Source organism: Marmota marmota, unplaced genomic scaffold (genome assembly GCF_001458135.2).
Source record: "Marmota marmota marmota unplaced genomic scaffold, marMar, whole genome shotgun sequence".
In the NCBI taxonomy this organism is placed as follows: Eukaryota; Metazoa; Chordata; class Mammalia; order Rodentia; family Sciuridae; genus Marmota; species Marmota marmota.
This window is the reverse complement of record NW_025999880.1, coordinates 13,693,363-13,716,396: the sequence shown is the minus strand read 5'-3', so window position 1 is coordinate 13,716,396 and position 23,034 is coordinate 13,693,363. Positions and strand designations below refer to the sequence as shown.

At 38.2% G+C, this 23,034-nt stretch overlaps 1 protein-coding gene, 1 long non-coding RNA gene and 1 other non-coding gene across 3 annotated transcripts in view; 1 reads left to right on the top strand and 2 right to left on the bottom strand.

Annotated features, from left to right (window-relative positions):
• Window positions 1–22,490, bottom strand: part of LOC107150495 (leucine-rich repeat-containing protein 37A3-like) — a 35,698-nt gene extending 13,208 nt beyond the window's left edge. Inside the window, 10 exon segments of the mRNA XM_048789853.1 lie at window positions 2,864–2,867; window positions 2,921–3,025; window positions 3,384–4,350; window positions 4,352–5,201; window positions 7,309–7,427; window positions 8,723–8,797; window positions 9,518–9,589; window positions 14,845–14,915; window positions 19,348–19,428; window positions 19,977–22,490. Of these exon segments, the coding sequence (XP_048645810.1) occupies window positions 2,864–2,867; window positions 2,921–3,025; window positions 3,384–4,350; window positions 4,352–5,201; window positions 7,309–7,427; window positions 8,723–8,797; window positions 9,518–9,589; window positions 14,845–14,915; window positions 19,348–19,377 (2,293 nt within the window). The 5' untranslated portion in view covers window positions 19,378–19,428; window positions 19,977–22,490.
• On the bottom strand, window positions 13,204–13,335 carry LOC125613099. Its single transcript, XR_007343595.1, has one exon. It is a non-coding gene; the product is annotated as a small nucleolar RNA SNORA51 (small nucleolar RNA).
• LOC125612373 lies at window positions 14,566–16,695 on the top strand. The gene is made up of 2 exons (XR_007342731.1): window positions 14,566–14,812; window positions 15,204–16,695. It is a non-coding gene; the product is annotated as an uncharacterized LOC125612373 (long non-coding RNA).
• Window positions 22,491–23,034: the final 544 nt, after the last annotated feature.

Genomic DNA, 23,034 nt, shown 5'->3' with positions numbered 1-23,034 from the left:
TTAAAAATAAATAAATAAATAAAAAGTCTCAGGGGCTGAGAGTGTAGCTTAGTGGCAAAGCATATCCAAGGCCCTGGGTTTGATTCTTAACACATAACATGCATGCATATAAATATATGCAAACGTCTTAGGATCACTTGAGTCTCTCTATTGCTAGACTCTGTATGCTACTTCAGATACTGGATTTACATGATTCCTCATTGTGGAATTGACATAATATCTCATCTCTTTTCTTTTGAACACCATATTGTCCACTATAGTAGTATCTACTACTACATCCTCCCTTGTCTTCCTAGAGCTCATCATCTAATTGGGGAGAGGAAATAATAAAAATATAAATAAACACGAATATAAGATTGAATTGTACATACAAATTTGTTTTGGGCCAGGGATAGAACCCAGGTGCATTTAATCACTGGCCATACTCCAAGCCCTTTTTATGTTTTATTTTGAGACACAGTCTCACTAAGTTGCTTAGGGCCTCACTAAATTAACTGAGGCAAGCTTTGAACTTGTGATCCTCCTGCCTTGGCCTCCTGAGTCACTGGATTATAGCCATGCACCATGATACCCAGCTGTATAAACAAATTTAAATCAGTATAAAATTTTACAGAAATTTCAAGAAAGGCCACATGCCACCCAGAGATGCAGATCATACCATCTGTGCAATGGCCAGTGATAATCTTCCCAGAGGCTTTTTGCAAACTGACCCCATGTGTAAGCACCCCCTTAGGCTCAAAATTTGACTCTGTCTTCACTAAGAGAGAACTTATTTCTTTTCTTCCAAGAAGTCTCACCTTATAGATGCTACAGGACTGACCCCAACACAGATTGCCAGAAAATGACCTGATAGTAAGAAATACTTCTGCTCCACAAACAGAACATCTGTCTACACCACAAGGGAATTGCTTCTCTGTAGAGAGGCCTCTGAGGCATACTTAAGCCCAACTGGAAAGCTACTTGGTGAGAATAGAATTAGAACAAAAGGGCTAAGGTAGATAGATCCATTCATCTCCTCTCCTGGCCAGGGGTTGTCCGGCCAGTGAAACTGACTCCACACCTGCCCAGGGATCCATTGCTACTCTCGCAAAATGTTAGGATGGGCACTATTCAAACCAGTTTCTTTTTTTTTTAATATTTTTTATTGTTGATGGACTTTATTGTCTTTATTTTTATGTGGTGCTGAGGTTCGAACCCAGTGCCTCATGCATGCTAGGCGAGGACGCTACCACTGAGCCACAACCCCAGCCCTCAAACCAGTTTCTTTCTTGTCTTTTCTGTGCTTTTACTACTGACCAGCTCTCCTGTAGATATATTTTTCTTTTCTTTTTTTGGTACTGGGGATTGAACCCAGCCTACTCTAGCTACTCAGCCCTTTCATTTTTTTATTTTGAGAAAGGGTCTTGCTAAGTTGCCCAGACTGGCCTCAAATTTGCCATCTCCCTGCTTCAGACTCCTAAGTCACTGGCAGTATAGGTGTGTGCCATCACTCCTGGCCTGGACCTATTTTTCTGTAGATATGTAATATACTCAGTCAGGTTTCTATTCAAGTCTGAGCCATCTGATCCTTATATATCTCTGTTCCACTCCATTAATGGAACAGAGATGTTGGTGTTTCTCTCTCCTATAGTCATCTTTTAAAAAATTGTTTACCAAAAATTTAAATTATGAGGGGAGGGACAAAGCTTCACAATCACCTCAAGAAATGGAAACAAATCTCATAGTTGGCATAGGTCCAGGAGAACTGGGGTATTCAGAGAAGGCTTTGTAAAGAAAGATGAACTTGAATTGGTTTTTGACAGATTCATAAAACTTCCACAGACATGGCAAAGTAAGGGAATTTTAGATAGGCAAGGAATGAGCATGGTGTGACGGGTATATGGAGAGGCTGCTCTGGCTGGAATGGAGGACTGCTATTACAGTAGAAAAGGCAAACTAGCTAAGTTGGATGGTTGAATTGGGAGGGTAGAATCAAGATTGTCAGCTTATTAAATGACTCTTAATATTCTAAACCTGCCTATTGAGAAAAGTAATAAACCATCATGTAAGCAAACAGAAGGTAAACAGAAGCCAGAGCCAGGAATATACTATTATCACTAGGACCTGCTCTGGAGTAGCCTGATGAGAATTTAGCTGCAGTGCTTTAACTGAACACCTACTTAGACAATACCTCACACACTGGAGGAGGAGGAAGCTGTGTGGATCCACTGAGTCTACATATAGCACTTTGATCTTTTAGCCCTCTCCTTTTACCCCAGGGTAATGACTGCTGCTTGAGAGTGAAGTCATCTCTTGTCATTTCAGTAACAAGGAAAGAAATCAGTGGTAGAATGAAAGTACATCAAAACTTTACAAAAATGAGAGTAACAAATTGTGGACATGGTTTTGGGTTGGACAAATTTTGCTACGATGACATCTCTGGCCATATTAGTCTTAATTTCTTAAGAAATTATAGCTTGTTCTCTTGGTTTCAATTTCTCAAAGATTCCCTGGAAATGAAGTTCCTTTAAAAGTCTCTGGGGCTGGGCACTGTGAAGCACACTTATAATCCCAGCTGCTTGGGAGGCTGAGGCAAAAGGATTGTGAGTTCAAAGCCAGCCTCATCAATTTATCGAGGTACTAAGCAACTCAGTGAGACCCTGTCTCTAAGTAAAATACAAAAAAGGGCTGGAGATGTGGCTCAATGTTCAAACACCCCTGGGTTCAATCCCTGGTACCAAAAAGTAAAATAAAAAAAAATAAATAAAAATCCCTAGAATATATTTTTCAATAAAAGAACAAAGCATAACTCAGTGTTAGTGACTGAAGAGAAATGTCAAGTAGTAGGTGGGGAAGGAACTTTGATTTTCAGGGTATACGTTCTAAATCTATTACAATGATAAGATGTATTCTGGAAACCTGAATTGATTGTTGTCCTTACCTCAATCACACAGAAAATTATAATCAAAATCATCCCCACTACAGTCACAGATATTGCCAAGATGAGTTTGTTGTTATAACCATATCCCGGGACTCCTTTTGTGAGCTAAAAGAAAGAAAAAGAATAATTTTTATTAAGTAAAAAAGAGACTGGAAAGGATGAAAGTTAACTATTCAAAATTTCCATTCTTCCAGGTGAATAGCTGGCAGTTTCTTAAAGAACACACCAAATTTAATATGTTACATCTTATTATCACACATTTTTTTCCTATTATTTGTTTATCTTGTGTGTTAAGTCCACTTTATTCTCTAATGGAACAAAATGGGGATCACTGTCTTGGGCAAAGTTATGTGGCCAAGACAAGATGTGGACTAGAAGCCCCTGGTCTTCCCGCTTGAATGCTTCAATTGTATACCCTAAATGATGAAAAAGTCTGGGCTTCTTGCTCAATAGTTTCCCTCACCTCACTTGTCTCCTCATGCTCTTTGTTATCACCCTGGGCTTCTGTGCTCTCATTGATATAGTTCTCAGTTTTCCACTGGTCCGTATCCCATTCGGCCTTGGACACCTTGATTTCTTGCTGCTCACTGAGAAGCTTCATCAGGAGGCCTGTTCTGGAGATGAGCTTGGCACAGGCCAGTTGCACATAGGGTTCAGAGCAGTCCAATTTCAAAGTCCGAATAACATGAGAAATGAGCCTTCTCACGTCATTGTTGGGAATGAGGGACCGAAGTTGCTGGTTTAGCTGAATTTCAAACTGATCACCTGGGGATGCCGTCAATGGGTAGGATAAGTCTTCAGGCTTGGGTTGTGAGTCAGTGTTTGCGTTGAGGTATTCCCATTGTGTCTCATTGGTTTGTTGAACAGTTGGCATTATGTTGAAAGGAGTCACAGCAGAATCTACAGCCTCTGCAGCAGCGTTTTCATAGGTTGCATTTTCAGAGGTGGGTTCATCCAACACAGTAATGTTTGCTTCAAAAATAGTTCCTTCAGAAGGAATTTTTGCAGTATTGTTTTCTGCAGGAACACTTTCTATAGGTTCTGAAAGAGCATATAATCCTGAGAAAGGATTCTCCTGAGAATTCAGGTCTCCTAAAGATGAAAAGGCCCCTCGTGGGGGGGAATTTATGAGGCTCCTTATTGCAGAGAATGGGGGCCTCTTTGCAAGCATCAGTCTATTGTGCAAATTATCCTTTCTGAACTTTCGACTCACTTTGGCCTTGGGTATTCTGTGGGCTGCAAGAGGGTAAGTTTTATGAAAGCTGTGAGTCTTTTTGGAACGTATGACTGGTTTATCAGCCTTCAGGCTTTTAACTCGAGCATTTGCATCTTCTAAAACAAAAAGGGTGTAGGTTAAGTCTTTTGCTTTGTTTCTAATCTCAGGCTGTAATTTTGAAATGGAGGAGGTGGGAGATTTGCCCAAGGAGTATTTTCAAAAAAGAAGAGACTGCTGCCTTATGTTCATTTGTAAATGAAGCGTCCAGGAGGGAGTTTCCCCCTAACTTCCTGGGCCTCCTCTGTACCTTGTGAAGCTGCTCTAGTTCCCTTGGGATTGGTCTCCTGAGCCTGCCTTCTTGGGCAACATTCTCTGCAAGTGCCCAGGCACTCTGTTTCCTTCCCATACTCTGTTTTCTCATTTCATTGAGGTGTCTTTTCCGTATGCCCTTCGGCCCCTTGATGACTCTGTTTACTCTCCGCAGCCTTTTCTTTGTACTCTCAATCTCTGCTAGGCTGTTTTCCTGTGGTTGGGCAGTTTCCAATTTCTTTTGAAAGATTTGGCGTTTAAATTTGGGACCTAAAAGCCTAGATTGCATAAGCATGGCAGTTTTTTCTTTTTTTTTCACCTCATCAATTTTTTCCTGAATTTCTGCATCTAACAAATTTTCCAGAAAATGAAGCTCCTTTAATTTGTTTTTATAAGTTGAATTGTTGGATGCAGTTGAAAGAGAGGAGTTCTTTGTATTGTTCTTCAAATATTCCATGGCATTACCTCCATCTTGTACGTTTGAAAAAAGCAGTTTAATGAATGGTAATAATGTTGACTCTACGTCTTCTAGATTTCCCTCTGAGAAATATGGCAATATGTAATTTAATGCACTTATAACATCACTTTCATCATTGAAGTCTAGCTGTTCATTTAAGAATCCCGAAAAGGTGACACCATTTTTATCTGAAGCTGGCTTTTCAGGCTCAATAGAAAGCTCAGTGCTAGTGTTCTTCTTCCGGGCCTGTAACACCTTCATGAATGATCCTTCTGCATTCCCTACAGATGCATCTTGAACTGTCAAAAAAGAAGAGACTACTTTTGATAACAGAAGACTGATGGACAGCTTTTTGTCAGTCCACAGCCATACATTCCAGCCAAACATTTAAGTGTCATTTAGAAGAAAGAAAAATAATTTCATAATTAAACCTATGAAATGGCAACAACACAAAGAAAAAAAAAGACATCTTTATTGACAAAGTGCTACTTAACTCAGAATATTCCATACTGTGTATAAGAACTCTGTTTAGGACAGCCAATTGCCCAATACTCAATAAAAGCCCAAGACTAGAAGAGAAATATTCATGGGCTCTGAGAGATTCTCTACAGATCAGCTGTGTCTCCTTACATTTACATACCCCATGCTGTCCCCACTCAGATACAGAGGGGGCACAAGGCTTCCTCTATCCACCTCTTCAGTGTGTCATGTTCCTTCACATCACAGATGATCATGACAAAGGACATTCTTCCAAGGAGAATAAGAACCAAGATGCTAAAGCACAGGCTCCGCTCTTTCTGTTAACACATCCTCCCTCATCTGAACATGTCCTTTCCACCTACTCACCCAGTTCCTTCACCTGGCCCCTGTTCCCATACATCTTAGGCTCCATAACAGATGCCTCTACACACACACAAAAAAAAACACCCCACTATATCCATACTGGTTCTTTCCCTAAATTAAGGCAGGGATCTGGGATGTGAGTTAAAAGATTTTTTAATTTGCCTGGTTCTATGCCAATACTGAATGTGCAATAAATCGACAGAATAACAGCATTTTCTGGATAAACAATACTTGAGGTTCTGAAGTACAGTAATGGAAAAGATATTTTTGTCAGAAGCCTTCCCTGTTTTCATATTAGATGTGAAAACTAGCAATTCTAGCTCTGGGAATCATCCAAAGCTTCTAGCTAAATGAGGTCAAGTGTACCATTGTGTAGCTGGATTTTTTTTTTTCCTTTTTTTTTGGTACCTGGGATTTGAACCCAGGGGCACTTAACCATTGAGCCACACCCCCAGGTCTTTTTTATTTTTTTTATTTTGAGACATGGTCTCACAAAATTGCTTAGGGCCTCACTAAGTTACTGAGGCTGGCTTTGAATTTACAATCCTCCTGCCTCAGCCTCCCAAGCCACTGGGATTACAGTCCATCATACCCAGCAATAGCTGGTTTCTTTCCCAGGAGAGCTAAAAGTATTTTTTTGTGTGGTGAGAGTCAAGGAGGAGGTAAGGTTGGAGACAAAAGAGGAATGTGGGTTAGAATTGGGTACAGAAGACCTGGGTTCAAGGCTATAGCACTTGACACCTCCCATCTTGTTTTCCTTATCTGTAAATGAAGATGAAAAATACTTGTTCTGCTCACCTCTGGGGAAAAAGGAAATAATGTAACTGGTGAAAAATCATTTTGAAAAATAAGTTATATGCATGTAAGTAGCAAAGTGCTATTAGTTATAATTTGCCCAAGATCACTGGTAGAGACCTATATTTGAGCTATTTGGATATGAAAGCAACCACATTTTGAAAGTCATGAAATTAGTGCTAATAAACCTAATACACAGAAAAACATTTGAAAGCACATGAATTACCTGAGGATAGAAAAGTTTGAGATTAAGAGAAGTTCAGAGTTGGATGGTCTAGGTGCAATTTCTTATTATAGAATCAGAAACTCCTAGACTTCAAATAAAATATTTATTCTCTTTTATAAAGTTGCACAAACAGAACAAAATAGATTGATGCCTGCCCTATAAGGCAGAGGACACTTGAGACCTAGTGTATAAAAAAAAACAGCTTACTAACTGCATTGTACTATATGAATAAGTTATCACTGGAAAACAAAGTACCAAGCAGAAAGCACAGGACACCATGTGTGGCCATTAATATTATTCCTTCTCCCTTCTATTCCTTTCTCTTCATCCTTAGGCATATGGAATAGCTATATTATTAAATTATAGCTGAAAACCTCACTTTGAGCAAGAGAGCAATCCAGAAATTTAGGGAGTTGAATTCTAGACAAATAAATAAAAATAAAGCAGTTTCATCATTAGTTTGAAAAATCTATGATCACCAGTTAAAAGTTGAATAACAAAACAAAAGTTAAAACATTTCTCATCAGGCAATTCAGACTCACGGCAACGTGCATTGTTTGTCCGACATGCACTGTCACATCGCAGCTTCACTGTCTTGCAGACAACTTCAATATTATTTTTAAACTGGCAGAGGCAGCAGGCCAAATGGCTAGGTAAGATCCTATAAATAGAAACACAGAGGATTAAGTTAATGGAAAAGGAGTTACTTGAGTAGTAGAAGAACAGTCCAAGGCTACCACAGGACAGTGTAGAAAGGAGTTCTTGATACATATAGCCTGGACAAGTTGGATAGAAACCAATGGTAAACTGCTTTTCTAATTATTATTTTTGTACCAGGGATTGGATCCAAAAGTGCTTAACCACTGAGCCGTGTTCTCAGTCCTTTTTATTTTTTGAGACAGGGTCTGACTAAATTGCTTAGGGCCTTGCTAAGTTGCTGAGGCTGGCTTTGAACTCATGATCCTCTTGCCTCAGCCTCCTGAGCAGACATGTGCCATGGTGCCTGGCATGTGGCTCTTGAATACTGTAAATATATAGGAAGGAGGAGGGAGATGCCCACCAGAAAGGAAAGCATGGCAGTGGGTATGGAAGGCCTAAATAAAAAGGAAATTAGAATTGGGTGACAGTAAAAACATCTCCTTTCAACTTAAAATCTTGCTCTGGGTTAGGAGTGCACAGGAAGATAGAATTCTAAGAAGGATCTGAATAAGTCTCCAACTACTGGAGTCCATATCTCAATTCCGCTTGAGAGTGGTAAATGGTAGACATTATTCTGGGCATAAAAAATAGCTTAGTTTAACTCACATTGTGTGGTTAAACAACAATAGAGATCACATTGGCCAAATCTGGACACTTTGAACATGTAAAAGCATAAAGAGAAGAAACGTGCATAAAAATAGATATTAAATATCATCAGCTATTAAAGAAATGCAAATTAAAACCACAATGAGATACCACTACATTCCTACTAGTAGAAAGGCTAAAAAAATATTATTCCTTGAAACAAGGAATAACTTGAAACAAGGATTAGATGAAGACATGGAGAAACTGCAACTCTTCTATTCTGATAGTAGATATGCTAAGAATTATGCTAAGTGAAAGAAGCTAAAAATCTACTACTAGATGATTTTATTTATAAGACATTCTGGAAAATTTTAAACTATAGGGAAAGATAAAAGATTTGGTGGTTTGTAGGGGCTGGTGGTGGGAGGAGTGGATGAATATAAAGCGATGTAAGGGGCTATTTTGGGAATGACAAATGTTCTATATCATCAGGTGGTGGTAACTACATTACTATACATCAAACTGTATGCTTACAGTGTGAATTTTATTACATGAAAATTATACCTCAATAAAGTTAAGAAAATAATGTATTAAAATAATTTTAAATTCAAGATATGAAAAGAGACCTAAAAAATATCAAGTAAAATAAATCTAAGAAAAAAAAAAACTTACAGTTTTTCCAATTCAAGAGTCATCAGGAGGATATTCTCAATTGTCGAAAGTGATACTTGAGTTGTTCCCATGTCTCTGAAAGAGAAAGCCAAGATATTCATGATGAACCCCAATAAATATTCTATACTTGAAAAAATATTTCAAGGACATGTGATAACCTTTCTATTTTGGCTTCTCATAAAACAAGCTGCCTTAAGAGTTTATTTCGCATAGAAGATAATTCCATAAAGCTCTTATTGAAGATACGTAAGTTTACTATTTGCACCATCAAATAATGATCTTGGCATTGAAACATAGAACTTACATCTTTTTTAAACCATCATCTTACTTCTTATTTTCATATTGCATCATTTCTTTCTTTTTTTTAGATGTAGATGGACACAATATCTGAATTTATATATTTTTATGTTGTGTCGAGGATCGAACCCAGTGCCTCACGCATGCAAGGCAAGCGCTCTACCACTGAGCTACAACCCAAGCCCCTCTTTTTTTCTTTTTTAAAAATAATATACACGTATTCCTCTGTGCTTTCTGGGATAAATAATATATTCTTACATGTGTTTACATGTTCCATATCTGTAAGTGTTCTTTAATATGGCTGCCTTCTTCTGATGGCTGTCTTGCCCCATGATATATCCTTCCTTAACTCTTCTTTACCATAACATTTTTCTCCAGTAACTAATTAAAATTAAAATTATGACTTTTTAGTATTAATACAAAATACTTAACCCTTTGATGAAGTAAACAAGAAGAGCAGAAATCATATCTTGAGTTTAAAATTGTTGTAATACTTACAGATATTTTAATGCTGGCAATTTAAAAAGATATGAATCTTCAACAGTTGTCAGAGGATTACGACTGAGAATTCTGAAACATGCAATGGAATTAAAATTATATTTTCAACATGCATGAGACTACTTTTTTATAAAGAACTTATATGTTTAAAAAATATTTTGTCTTTATATATAAATCACCCTTAGAATTTCATAAGGCACTTTTTTATTTGGGAATTATCCAGCTCTCTAGAAGATCAAGTGGAAAAGAGAAAGAAAAAGAAAAAAGGAGGGGAAAAAAAGTGAACACAAAGAAAAAAATATGGCAAAGAATTTTCAGGTCAAAAACCCTAGAAGTAACTATACTAGTAGGAAGCCCTTGCCCTATAGGAAACAGTATTTTTAGTGCCTTCCATATTTCAAGGTGTTTGTCTTTCATTTTTAGAAATTTAAAACATTTCATGGTCTAATTCACTTAGTTAAGAAAAAATATAGAACCAATTCCTTGGCTTGGAAGTCAAAGGAAAGGGGATAAAGCTAAGCAATGGAACTGGTAGAAGTCATGCTCCCAGCACCTACTGTCACTGGTATTTTTCTATCACTTCAGAGCCTTTGCCCATAGCACCTGCTGACTTGTCAGTCTCCTGGCAGGGAGAGGGCAGGGAGCTCATTTTACTATCATTGTCATTCCCGTGCCGGGTATAGTGCCGCAAATTTTCTAGGTATTAGTAAATGTTTGTTGAATAAATAAATAACATTATGTTTACATGTAAATAAAATGAATAAATTCTCTCTTTTTGAGATGGGATCTCACTATGTTGCTCAGGGTGGCCTTGAACTCCTGGGCTCAAGTGATTCTCCTGCCATAGCCTCTGGAGTAGCTGGGACTATAGGAATGTGCCAAACACCAGAAATAAACTTTTTTTTTTTTTGTATGCAGGATTGAACTAGGGGTACTCTACTAGTGAGCTATATACCCAGCTCTTCTTATTTTTTATTTTGAGACAGGGTCTTGATAAGTTGCCCAGGCTGGCCTTGAAACTGCTGAAGCTTGCCTCAAACTTGCAGTCCTCTTGCCTCAGCCTCCCAGTGTAAATTTATTTTTATGCAAATGTTTACTTTAAAATACTGAAAGATATTTCTTCAATTCATTAAAGCAAGCAAACAGAAAACAAAAAGACAAAAGAAATAGGAAAAAAGAAAAAGAAAATCTGACTTTAGCTTAACTCTACTCAAGAATCATTAGTGCATTCCTACAGAACACTTTTTGGGGGGTCACCAGAAATAGTACCCAGGGGAACTTAACCACTGAGCCATATCTCTAGCCCTTTTTATGTTTTGAGATACAGCCTCACTAAGTTGCTAAGGCTGGCTTTGAACTTGTGATCCTCCTGCCTCAGACTCCAGAGCTACTGGAGTTTATAGGAATGTCTTACTGAACCTGGCTAGAACATTTTTTTAGTTGTTTCTTTATAATTATTCATAACATTTTAGGATTCATTTTAACATAATTATAAAAGCATGTAATATAATTTGCTCTAATTCGGTCCCTAGTACTCCCTGTTCCCCCTCTTCTCCTTCCCCCTGTTCTCTCCCTTCTACTCTACTGATCTTTCTGCTATTTACTTATAGTTTTTAAGAATAATTATTGCAGCTAACATCTATTAGGCTGCCAGGCATCTATGATCAGCATTTCATATTTAATCCTCATAATAAGCTTATGTGGTAAATGTTATCATGACCCCATTTTACAAATGAAGAAACTGAGGCACAGAGAGGTTATATAACTTGTCCTAGGGCCACCAAACTAGTAAGAAGCAAAGCTGGAATTTGAACTCATTTCTGACCCCAAAGCCCATATAAAGAAAAAAAAAGGGGGGGGTTTAAGACAGAAGACAGATGTTACTTTAACCTTAGCTTTGAGAGAACTAAATTCAGAAATGCCTCGATAAACTTCATCTGCTCATCTGGAAAAGTCTATGAGAATTATACTTTTACTTCTTTTCCCTAATTATTTTCCATGATTAAATAATTAGCCCACAGAACTGAGACTGTAGAGATTTAAAACCTTTTTATAGGTGACATCAGTGAAAATTGGTGGAGTAAGGATATCTGAAAATACATCCCTCCACAAAGGCAACAACAACAACAAAATGGCAAAATGGTCAAAATCACTTTTTCCAGTGTTCTGGAAATTTAATCAAAGGCTTACAGCAAACTAAGAAGCATTTATTCCAGAAAAACAGCTGAATTTCTATACGAACAGTGAGATTTGTGTTGTTCTTCCATTCCTCACTCTCTAGCTCAGTGATAGCTTTGAAAAATAGCCCAGCTGGGTGCGGTGGTGCACCCTGTAATCCCAATGGCTCAGGAGGCTGAAGCAGGAGGATCATGAGTTCAAAGCCAGCCTCAGCAACAGCGAGGTGCTAAACAATTCAGTGAGACCCTGTCTCTAAAAAAAAATTCAAAATAGGGCTGGGGGGTGGTTTAGTGGTTGAGTGCCCCTGAGCTCAATACCCAGTACCCCAAAACAACAACAACAACAACAGAAAAAACTCTTAGGATAAAATATAGGAGTAAATGCTCACGACCTTGTTTTAGGTTAAAAGTTTCTCAGATATGTCACCAAAAGTATAAATAACCAGTGGAAAAATTAGGTAAATTAGATTGTATCAAAATTTAAAACTTTTATGCTTTGAAGGACACTATTAAGAAGGTGAAATGACAACTTATAGAAGGGGATAAAATATTTATAGATCATATAGCTGATAATACACAGAATACCCAAAATGTATAAAGAACTCCTATAACTCAGAAAAAAAAAGACAACTCAATTTTAAAATGGGGAAAGTCATGAATAAACATTTCTTCAAATAAGATATGTAAAGGCCAACATGCTCATGAAGAGAATGCTCAGTTTCTCAAGTCATTAGGAAAATGCAAATTAAAACCACAAGATACTACTTTATACTCATAATGTTATGAAGAGAAAGACTGGTTAAGCATTGTTCCTTAATATAAGGCTTTAAATAAAAATAAGACAGATAATAACAAGTGTTGACAAAAATACAGAGAAACCTGAACCCTCATACTTTGTAGCTGGGAATGTAAAATGGTGAAGCCACTGTGGAAAACGGTCTGGGAATTCCTCAAAAAAGTTAACTATAGTTACCACATGACCCACCAATTCCCTTCCTAGGTATGCACCCTAGAATTCCCTTCCTAGGTATGTACCCTAGAATTAAAAACATGTGTCTACACAAAAACTGGCATTATTCATAATAGCCTCAAAGTAGAAACATCCCAAATATTCATTAATTAATGTTTAGATGAATTGATATAATGGTACATCTATACAATGGGATATTATTCAGCTGTAGAAAGTACTGATAACTGTTACAAGGGTGAACCTAGGAAACAATAAACCATGTGAAAGCCAGATATAAAAGGCCATTACAATATAACTTGTCTATGTGAAATGTCCAGTATAGGCAAATCCAGAAGGACAGAAAGTAGTGAATGCCAGGGACTGTGGGGAGAAAGAAAGAGAAAGTGATAGCTAACTGGAACCATGTTTCCTTTTGGAGTGATGGAAACGTTCAGGTAGATAACGGCGATTGTTGCACAACCTTATGAATGCATTGAATATCCTGAATTGTGCTTTGTAATGTTGCTTTTTTGTGGTGTGTTATATCAATTTTCTTATTTCCATGTTTCCCCATTCACAAGACAGAGCAGGCACAGGGCCTGGGTTGAAATGTACATGGGGTCGGCTTATTCTGCTCCCTCTTTCTGTACAGTTAATGTAAGAACACAGCCTGTAGTAAGCAAGAGGAGGGAAAAGAACCATATTTTAATGTATAGAACACCAACTGCTATAAGCCTAATCATGTCAGTAGATGGAATAAAGAGGAGTGACATTTCATACTCTTCCATGACTAAGGTCAAAGTGACTAACTGGTGAAGCCAGCAGCCACATAGCTTGTTCTTGCCTAGTGCATTTTTCCAGATATTTTTCAGTCTCATTAACTTGCCCAATTTATAACACTAGTTGTGATGTTATGAAGACAAAAAAAATTTGAATGACACAGGTTTGTTCCCAAACTTGGGCTTTAAACATTCTCTGCCATGAGTGGGGGCATTAAAACCTGTAAGATGGCTGGTGTGTTCTGTAAAAGTAAGCTCCTACACCTCTATCTCCTCCTGTTCCCTTTCCACTAGCCTTTAAGAATGACTGTAAAGCAATCTGTAGCCAGAAGAATGTAGCAAAGTTTGTTATTATCTTTCCTTTAAAATGATCTCAGTTCTTCAGTGCTTCTCTCTTTTTTAGCAGTTCGCACATGGCTTTGTGCCCTTCATCTCAGCATTTCCTCTCAACAGACAGCCCTTCTACAACTGACACTGGGGTCTTTGTCCCTAGTGAAATTAAAACATGAAGCCACAATCTAGATTATCCTATTTTTTTCCTCCTGTATTAGAGCATCATTTTCTTCATTAAGGTTGTGCCTGTGCAATGGAGAGAGTGAGGGGGAAGCTGGAACATGCTATAGTGACTCTTTTTCATGAACCAAAAATATGAACATTTGTAGATTCAGAGTGGACACTTCACTAGAGATCATTTCCATTTATCCCTCAATTCCCTGATTTTATAGATAAACTAAGGTGCACTGACTCCTCATCCATTGCCTTTTTGATACTTTTGTGGGAGTACCAGTGGCTAATTTTTTTTTTTTTTTTTTTTTTTTTTGCCTTAAAGACTGTCTCAGAGGCAAAGTTTGAGATGCATTGCCTGTTTGTATGTTTGTTTTGTGTTACCGGGGATTGAACCCAGGAGTGTTCTACCACTAAAGCCACATCTCCAGCCTGTCCCTGCCACCACTTTTTTTTGAACCAGGAATTGAACCCAGGGGTGCTTAACCATTAAACTACACATCCAGCCCTTTTAATTTTTGAGACAGGATTTTGCTCAGTTGCTTACAGCCTCACTAAATTGTTGAGGCTGGCTTTGAACTTGCAATCCTCCTGCCTCAACCTCCTGGGCTGTTGGGATTACAGGCATGAACCCCTGCACTCAGCTTCTAGCCCTTTTTATTTTATTTTGAGATAGGGTCTCACTAAGTTGCTAAGGCTGGCCTTGAACTTGCGATTTTCTTGCTGTAGGCTCTTCCCAAGTAACTGGGATTACAGATGTGCATCTCTATGCCCAGCTTGAGAAGTACAGTTTTAAGTGATTTTAAAAACATACCTTATTGGAAAAGGAAAACTCAAATATGTTTGCTCAAGCCTTTTGCTGTAGGAACAATGGGACAGAATAAAGGTAAGCTCACAAAATAAGGGAACATTTCTTACCTGTTATTTTTTTTTCCCCCAAATTCTTCTATACAGGTCCAGACAGATGGGCTATGTTTCCTTTCTATTAACTGAGGAGACAGAGATGAATTGAGGACTGAAGCGTCATCACTGTCCTGAATGTACTGAAATCCTAACAGCTTTAGCTGAAAATACGTCCAAAGCAGGCAGTCAAAACAAACTTAAAATAGGACAAACTCCAACACTATCTATCTATGCTAGAATCACAAGGCAGGCAGGGAAACTGGTTCCTTTGAGGAAGGTAGTCAAAGAAATAAGCAGAGTAGCCCTCACCCTGTTCCAGCATGTTTGAAGTACTTGGGGATGGAGTAACCCCTTTCCTTTGTTCATCTACATAGGTCCATGAGCCATAAGAAAATGACTGCCCACATGAAGCTCCTCAATACAAGACCTCCGACTGCACCACGTCAGTCCTTTCTAAAGGCAAAGTCTAAAGGAATCTGAAATGGCAAGCCTGTATCTGAAAGTGCTGAGAAGATCCTTGAAGAAGACTCCCTGGCAGTGAGGAACAGAAGAAGCAGCAAGGACCCTGGAATCAGGCAGACCTGGGTTTGAATTCTGACTCTGTCACTTTCTACTGAAGTGACTTGAGTCACAAACATCTGTGAGCCTTATTAGTAGCATTTTCCTCACACCAGGCAGTCTGAAGATTAAATGAAAGAACATGTTAAGGCATCTAGAATGGGCTGGGCCCAGAGAAGGCTGTGATGATGTCAAATATGCACTGGCCAATGAACAGGAACCCTGGGGATGCCCAGAGGTGGTATGGCCATAGCTCTAGAAGTGCAGAATTCTCAAAGGGAAACAGAGCTCTCTGCTCCAAAAGTCCTATGCAAGTCAGAAGCCAACTTCAAGATACAATGCACAAAGAGCCAAATTGTTATCAGCCAGCTCCTATTACAAGGAAACAAATGCTGCATGGAAAATTATTTGTAAAGTTTGTGATTTTGCCACTTACTAACAGTGTGAACCTAGGCAAGATTTCTGAATTTCAACTTTTTCATCAGAAAAATGGGAAATAATAATATCAACATTGCAAGAGTTCTTGGGAAAATAAGATAACATGTTTTGAATATTTATCATGTGTCAAGCACTATTCTAAGGCTTTTTGGTATGCCATCTCATTTGCATAAATACTTAATATAGTGCCTGGAACATAATAAACAACTAGTAAATTAGGCATTAAATAAATGTAATGGGCAGAGGAAGAATTACTAAGGTTCCAAGAGCAGAGAAGAGAAGATGCCTGTGTCCACAGGTGGGAAGAATAAGATGCAACTGGGAGAAGAAAGGTATAATAGTTACTGGATATGAGACTCTCAAAACTTTTGAACCATTACAAATTAAACCAACCTAACTCACCCCAAAGGACAGAACTGAGCTCTTTTTTCATCTTTAATGTTTATGCCTCTCTGAATCTGAAAGAAGCTGCCAGGATTCCAGTACAAACCAAAAAGTGATGACCGTACCCTGAAGCATGCAAACTTTTGTGTCTCTACAGCTGTCCGTAGGAAACTGGTGCTAGTGGACTATGGGGGAGCAATAGGGTGTTTCTGGGACCGTAGCTCAATTTGCTTTTATAGTGTGGACACAGCTACCGCATGGATATTCTCAGTAGTGGAATAAAAAACAGGGATAAATCTTGGATTTCCCTCTTATTCGTTCTTTGTGTTTATGTTCTTGGCACAATATTGATGTGTCATAGACAAGTCAGCATGTGAATGTGCTCTATCCGAATAGAGCCTGCCTTTCTACCTTGTAGAGTCCTTCAATTTCTAAACTCATGGAGCTTGTATTGTTAGAACCAATGAAGTAACTCAAAGAATTTTTTAAAAATAAGCCATCAGTCTGGACCTGTGTAGGTGAATGAAGTAGAAGCACTTTAAAGTCAGGGGGAAAAAAGTATACTTAACATTTAGGATTATCAACCAGTACTAGTTTTCCATAATATGTTTCATTTCTGATTTCATCTGGAAGAGATATGATTATTACTACCATTTAAACAGTGGTACTTTACTAATAAGCTCTTGGCACATCTTTTTTCAGGTTCAAAATAGTCTAACATACTGCTAAGTTGTTGCATCAGTGTTTGTCAATAATAGAAAGGCCTTATTCGAGAGATTTACCAGGTTGTATTACATGGAACCCAGAGGTGAATCCAGACTTTGTGGGGCCTGAAACTTATCTAATTTGGGAAATGACCTCTGATAAAAACATGCAAAATTTATGTATATAGAAATTGGGAGGGCCGGGTGTGGTGTCACACGCCTGTAATCTCAGTGGCTTGAGAGGCTGAAGGAGGAAGATCGCGAGTTCAAAGCCAGCCTTGGCAATGGAGAGGCACTACACAACTCAGTGAGACCCTGTCTCTAAATAAAATACAAAATAGGGCTGGGGATGTGGCTCAGTGGTTGAGGGCCCCTGAGTTCAATCCCCAGTACCAACCAAAAAAAAAAAAGGAAAGGAAAGGAAAAAGAAAAAGAAAAAGAAATTGCGAGGGCCCCAATCAGAACCTTACAAGAGACCTGAGCAAGGGAGGAGACCCAGAACTTAGGTTCCATTCAATTCATGATATATCTACACCAGCTGAGACCTCTGTACAAACTTTTATAGTTCAGAGAAAATTGGTATTTTAACTTATAAACACCCCAGTACATTCATATTGATCATAAAATTACTGGCATCTTCCCTTGGCAAGTTGCCTTTGGAAAGAAATTTAAGAGGCTTATCTCTCACTATGGCAAGTGTTTCCTGAAGCAAAATGGCTTTATCTATTAGAAAAATTTTACCCAAAACAAAAGTGCTCAGCTCCCAATACACACTTGGTGGATCGTGACCATTGCGCCAATCTTTTTTTTTTTTCTCTCTCTCTCTCTTTTTGGTACTGGGGATTGAACTCAGGGGCACTTAACCACTGAGCCATACCCCCAGCTCTTTTTTGTATTTTATTTAGAGACAAGGTCTCACTGAGTTACTTAGGGACTTTGCTAACTTGCTGAGGCTGGCTTTAAATGCATAATCCACCTGCCTCAGCCTCCTAGCTGCTGGGATTATAGGCGTGTGTCACTGTGCCCAGCTCTTTTCTTCTTTTTTAAGAGACAGGTCTTACTATGTTGCCCAGATTGGCCTTGAACTCCTGTCTTAGCCTCCCAAATGGCTGGGACCACAGCTGTGCACCTTGTCTGGCTCATTGTGCCAATCTATGAAAGCAACTATGAATTGGTCTGAGAGGCAGAGCTCCATTCGCACTGCATGAGTGTTAATGTCCATTGCCAGTTGGCTCTGATTTCTCATCATGAAGCAAATGCTTTTTTCTGTTCAGATGAACACAGAAACTAGAGATAAGTTGGTGCCTCCTCCATTATGAGTCTTTTCTGACCCACAACTCATCCCTGCTTTGTTTGAAAAGTAGACCCTCCATATTCTTTCCCCAAGTTAGGCTTCAGCAAATTGATGAAGGGGAGGAGGTGGCTGCAATAAATGAGCATCTGAAGGAAAAGTTAATCCAGCTCCAGGCATACCATAACCATCCCTTCATGGAACCCAAAATGAACCATGTGAACCTGGATTTCTGATCCACGAGACAGGTGAGCAATTTTTTCCAAAATTGAGTTGAGGGGAGAACTTTCACCTTGAGTCTTAAATCCCTTTCAGGGTTAGGGGTATATGTTGCTCAGTGCCAGAGTGCTTGGCTAGAATGCCCAAGGCCCCTGGGTTCCATCCCCAGCACCGAAAAACAAAACAAATCAAATAAATAAGTAAAAACAAAATTCCCTTTTGAGCTGAAAGGAAATAAAACCCATACTTCTTGTTGAGGGTAGTCAGGAAAGAAAGTATATGTAATTAGGTCAGAGCAATGTATTTTCTTTACAAATATTTTTTACACTATATCATAAACATCATCTTTCTCACACCTCAAAGATTCCTACTGCCTACATACAATTCATGACTTCAGAGGCAGGTATTTTTAGAAAAATAATGCTCTGGGTGATTGGGGAGAGAGGTCCCCTGAATGAGGTTTAAAAGAATTCGTTTCTGCTTTCCATTGAGAAAGCACCTACATCTGTGCTCCCTGGAGGGCTTTATGCTAAACTTCATTCTTTGTAGCCCTGTTGCATATATTTAAGCAGTTAGGGACTCTAAATGTGAGATGGAATCAGAGTTAAACTCAAAAATGAAATTCAAGGACAATTCACATGTCAGAGCATCATCACTGAGAAGACCATGGCAATGCTAATTTGGGTGTTGCTTGCATGATGCTTTCTATTATCTATGCCAGAGATCAGTGCTAGGGAAAGCAGAGCATGTCCTATATAAATTACAAGTCTCTTGGCCTCTCTGTACCTTAGTTTCCTCATTTGAAAAGAATGAATGGATCTTAAGACATACTTCTTAAGACAGCTAACCAATAACTGTATAATGTTTTTAACACATAGTTTTGGGGGTTTTTTTGTACATGCGTGTATCTTCTATTTCACTTACAACTTGTGTAAAAACTGCAGTCCATGCCATGCCTGAAATGTTCCAAAGCTCAGTTCTGTCAGTAAATTGCAACCAAGGTTTCTACAAAAAAGATAAGCCAAAGAAGAAGGAGAAGAAAAAAGATATTCTTTCAGAACATTTATCATTTGGCAGTGATTCTAACTTATATATGATGAAATGTAACCTCAATACTTTTTCCACACACTAAAGAAATCTTGCTGTGGAAGATCCTGACTTATGACTTATATTTCTGCGTTTATACATGCAGAGCCTTAGCTATAAAACAGTGAATGCTCAAAAAATACTTGTGATATTTACTTCTCTAAAACAGGGCTTCACAACTTCAATGCTATTGACATTTTGGGCTGGAAAATTCTTGTTGTGGAGTTTTGTCCTGTATATTGTAGATGTTTAACAGCATCCCTGGTGTCTGGCCACTAGATGCCAAAATGTCACCTGTGTGTAAAATCACACTAATTGAACCACTGCTCTGTAATGACTCATTTCAATCCATGTATAATAATTCTCATACTTATCTTTGCTAGATACGTAAATTTTTAATCATAATTTCACATGAGTAGCAAGGGGGTTTATAAAATTTCAAATATCAAGTTATACTTGTAACTTACATAAACCGCAAAAAAGGTAGTGGTTCAAATGTACGTCTTTCGATAGATTGTATTTTATTGCAGGATAAATCTCTAGGAAAAGTAAAAGGAAAATATTGCCTTGATTAGATATTAGCTATCTAATTAGTATGAATAAATAGAATCCAGAATTGATAATATTGAATACCTAGTTTTTGTTTAAATTCTAAACCTTTGGACTTATATTTGAACTTTTAGAGTTTTTAACCCTGCCCACTCTTCTCTTGAGTCTCACTTTCATAAATAAAATATACAACTTTATATCTTGACAGGTTTTGAGATAGTCATTCCTGACAGTAGGATAATTATTATGTGACCTTTTACAGTTTTATCAAGTTCAAGATTATGGGCTACAAGTATTAATTTCTGCATGTAATTTTTTAAATTAAAGGGAATATTCTCATGTTCCTGGCTTAATTTGGTTTTTCTTTCACACGTGCATGTGTATGTGTGTGTGTGTGTGTGTGTGTGTGTGTGTGTGGTACAGGGGATTGAACCCAGGGCCTTGTGCATGCTAAGCAAGCACTTTAACACTGAGCTATACCCCTAGTCCTTTATTCTATTTTTCTAACCCAGTTTAATACTAGAAGAAAAAGATACCTTTCAAATCATTTGAAAGACAGTTACTCCTCTAATTAATACATGACTTTGAACTAATTCAGAGTTGTACTTTCTATCATACTAATGGAAACTCATTTTGGTTTCATATTACCTTAATACTCCATGAAGTCACTGCTTCGGTTGTGTAGTGCTGGGACAATGAAAAACAACATGGAACTGCATTTTTATTTGAAAACACCCATTCTGATTAGAGTTGACTCTCTTACTTCCACAGATTTCAGCTTGTTCCTCACTTTTCACCTGGATGGGTAGAACTGTCATGACTGGTGTCTCCAACTCTAGGCTCTCCCTTTCTAATCAATCCCGAACACAGTCACCAGTTAGGCTGTCTAGAATTGGTTCTTAAAGACCAGTATTACCTGGGAACTTTTGAAGAATGCAAAATTCTCAGCCCTACTCCAGAATGACTGAATCAGTAACTATGAGGGTGGTATCCAGAACCAAGTTCTACAAAGTCCTCCAGGTGAATCTGAGAGGAGACTCAAGGTTGTTTTAGAGCACTGCAGATGGTTCCCCACCACAGCTCCTTTGCTTGGCACTCAAAGTCCTAGAAGGTTGGGTTCCATTCTCTCTCTTGTGCCCTACAGGTGCCCATGGCACTCCCCAAACACATTTCTGTGTTTTGCCTTTCTCCCACTCTCCCTTTGTAAGCTTTGTATATTTTCCCTAAGATGCCTATCTGATGATTCCCAGTGAGGCCCTTTGAGGTCCTGTTGAAACAGCACTGCCGTAGGAACATTTTCCTTAAACAGTTGGAAATCTTTTCTCCTCTTTTGTGCTGTAGACACAATTTATACCTCTTAGTGCCCATATTCATTTGTTTTCAATTCAATTGTTTTTGTATCCCATTTCTTCTGATACAAACTCTGTGAAAGCCTGGACTGGGTCTTGCTCATCTGTGTTGCCCTCCAGGTTTAAAACTGACACAAGTATTTGAGAAACTAAAATATTTATAAAATAAATGAATATCTAGGGAGTGAGGAGGGGGACAAAAATGACTAGTTAAAAAGGAATGCAGTTTGTGACTTCACAGCTGGCCCTTCTGCTGCACCTCTTTAGCACTTTGTCATCCACTGGGTACTTGCTGCATTATGGTTTGAGCTTAGCCTTGTCTCCTCTGTGAGCCCCTAAGTTCCTAAAGAAGAGGAACCTGTCTTACTCATCTTTGTCCTTCCAATACTAGGGAACAGTGTTTGGCATATTCTTTTGAGCTCTTTTTTATTGGTTAGTGTTTTTTTTTTTAAATAAATGCAAAATATATATATGCTAACATGAAATAATTAGCTAACAAAGTATTACATAGTAGAAATAATGAAAAGTCTACTCCATTAAGCAGTTATCTCATTTGTTTTCTCCAAACCTGGTTTGTAAGGTTTGAGGCAGAAGTGACTAAAACCAGCAATACAAAAGCAGTTGTCCCTGAGGGCCTAGGAGGTTTGATAATTCAAAGGACTACTTTTAGTATCATGTGAAGCTCTTTATACTCACTTCTTTTAAGCCTTCTACATCTGAAAAAAGAATATATTTACTAAAAACATCATTAGTTAGCTTAATAGGGTTAATGACCCACACATATCTAGATACCACAGACAAAGGATAAAAATCAGGCTTTCACAGCAAAGAACCTAAATTATCTTTAATCAGATAAAAATACTATGTAAGTGTTCCCTCCTTGACAATAATAATAGAGAGATTTTAATTTTGTGATTAATGAAAAGTTATAGGCAGTTCTGATCTGCTTACTTAGTGTAAACGTTGCAAGCTACACTATTTAACCATCATTTCAAATATCTATTTTCTGGAAGGGGATACTGAGATTGAACCCAGGGACAATTTAAAACTGAGCCATATCCCCAGCCCTTTTGATTTTTTATTTTGAGATTGGGTCTCACTAAGTTGATTAGAGCCTTGCTAAATTGCTGAGGCTGGCCTTGAACTTGCAATCCTCCTGCCTCGGGCTCCTGAACTGCTGGAATTACAGGCATGTACCACCATGCCCAACTTTTTCACATTTTTTATTGGTGTATTATAGTTGTACATAATGCTGGGATTTGTTGCTACATATTCATACATGCACACAATGTAACAATAAACTTTGGCCAATATCATTCCCCAGCACTTCCCCCTTCTCTCCCTTCTTCTCACCCCTTGGTTCCTTTCCTCTTTTCTACTGATCTCCTTTTGATTTTCATGAGCCTCACTCCCATCTTTCTTTTCTTTTTTCCTCTCTAGTGTCCACACATGAGAGAAAACACATGACCCTTGACCTTCTTTATACTTCTGTGTTTGGCAAATATCTATTTTTAATGAAGGTATGCCAATTCCTGCATTGAAATCCTTAATACTGCTTAGTAGTATTAGCTACTACTACTAGCTTAGTAGTCTTGAAAATATTATTATGTAATTTACTTACTTAGTT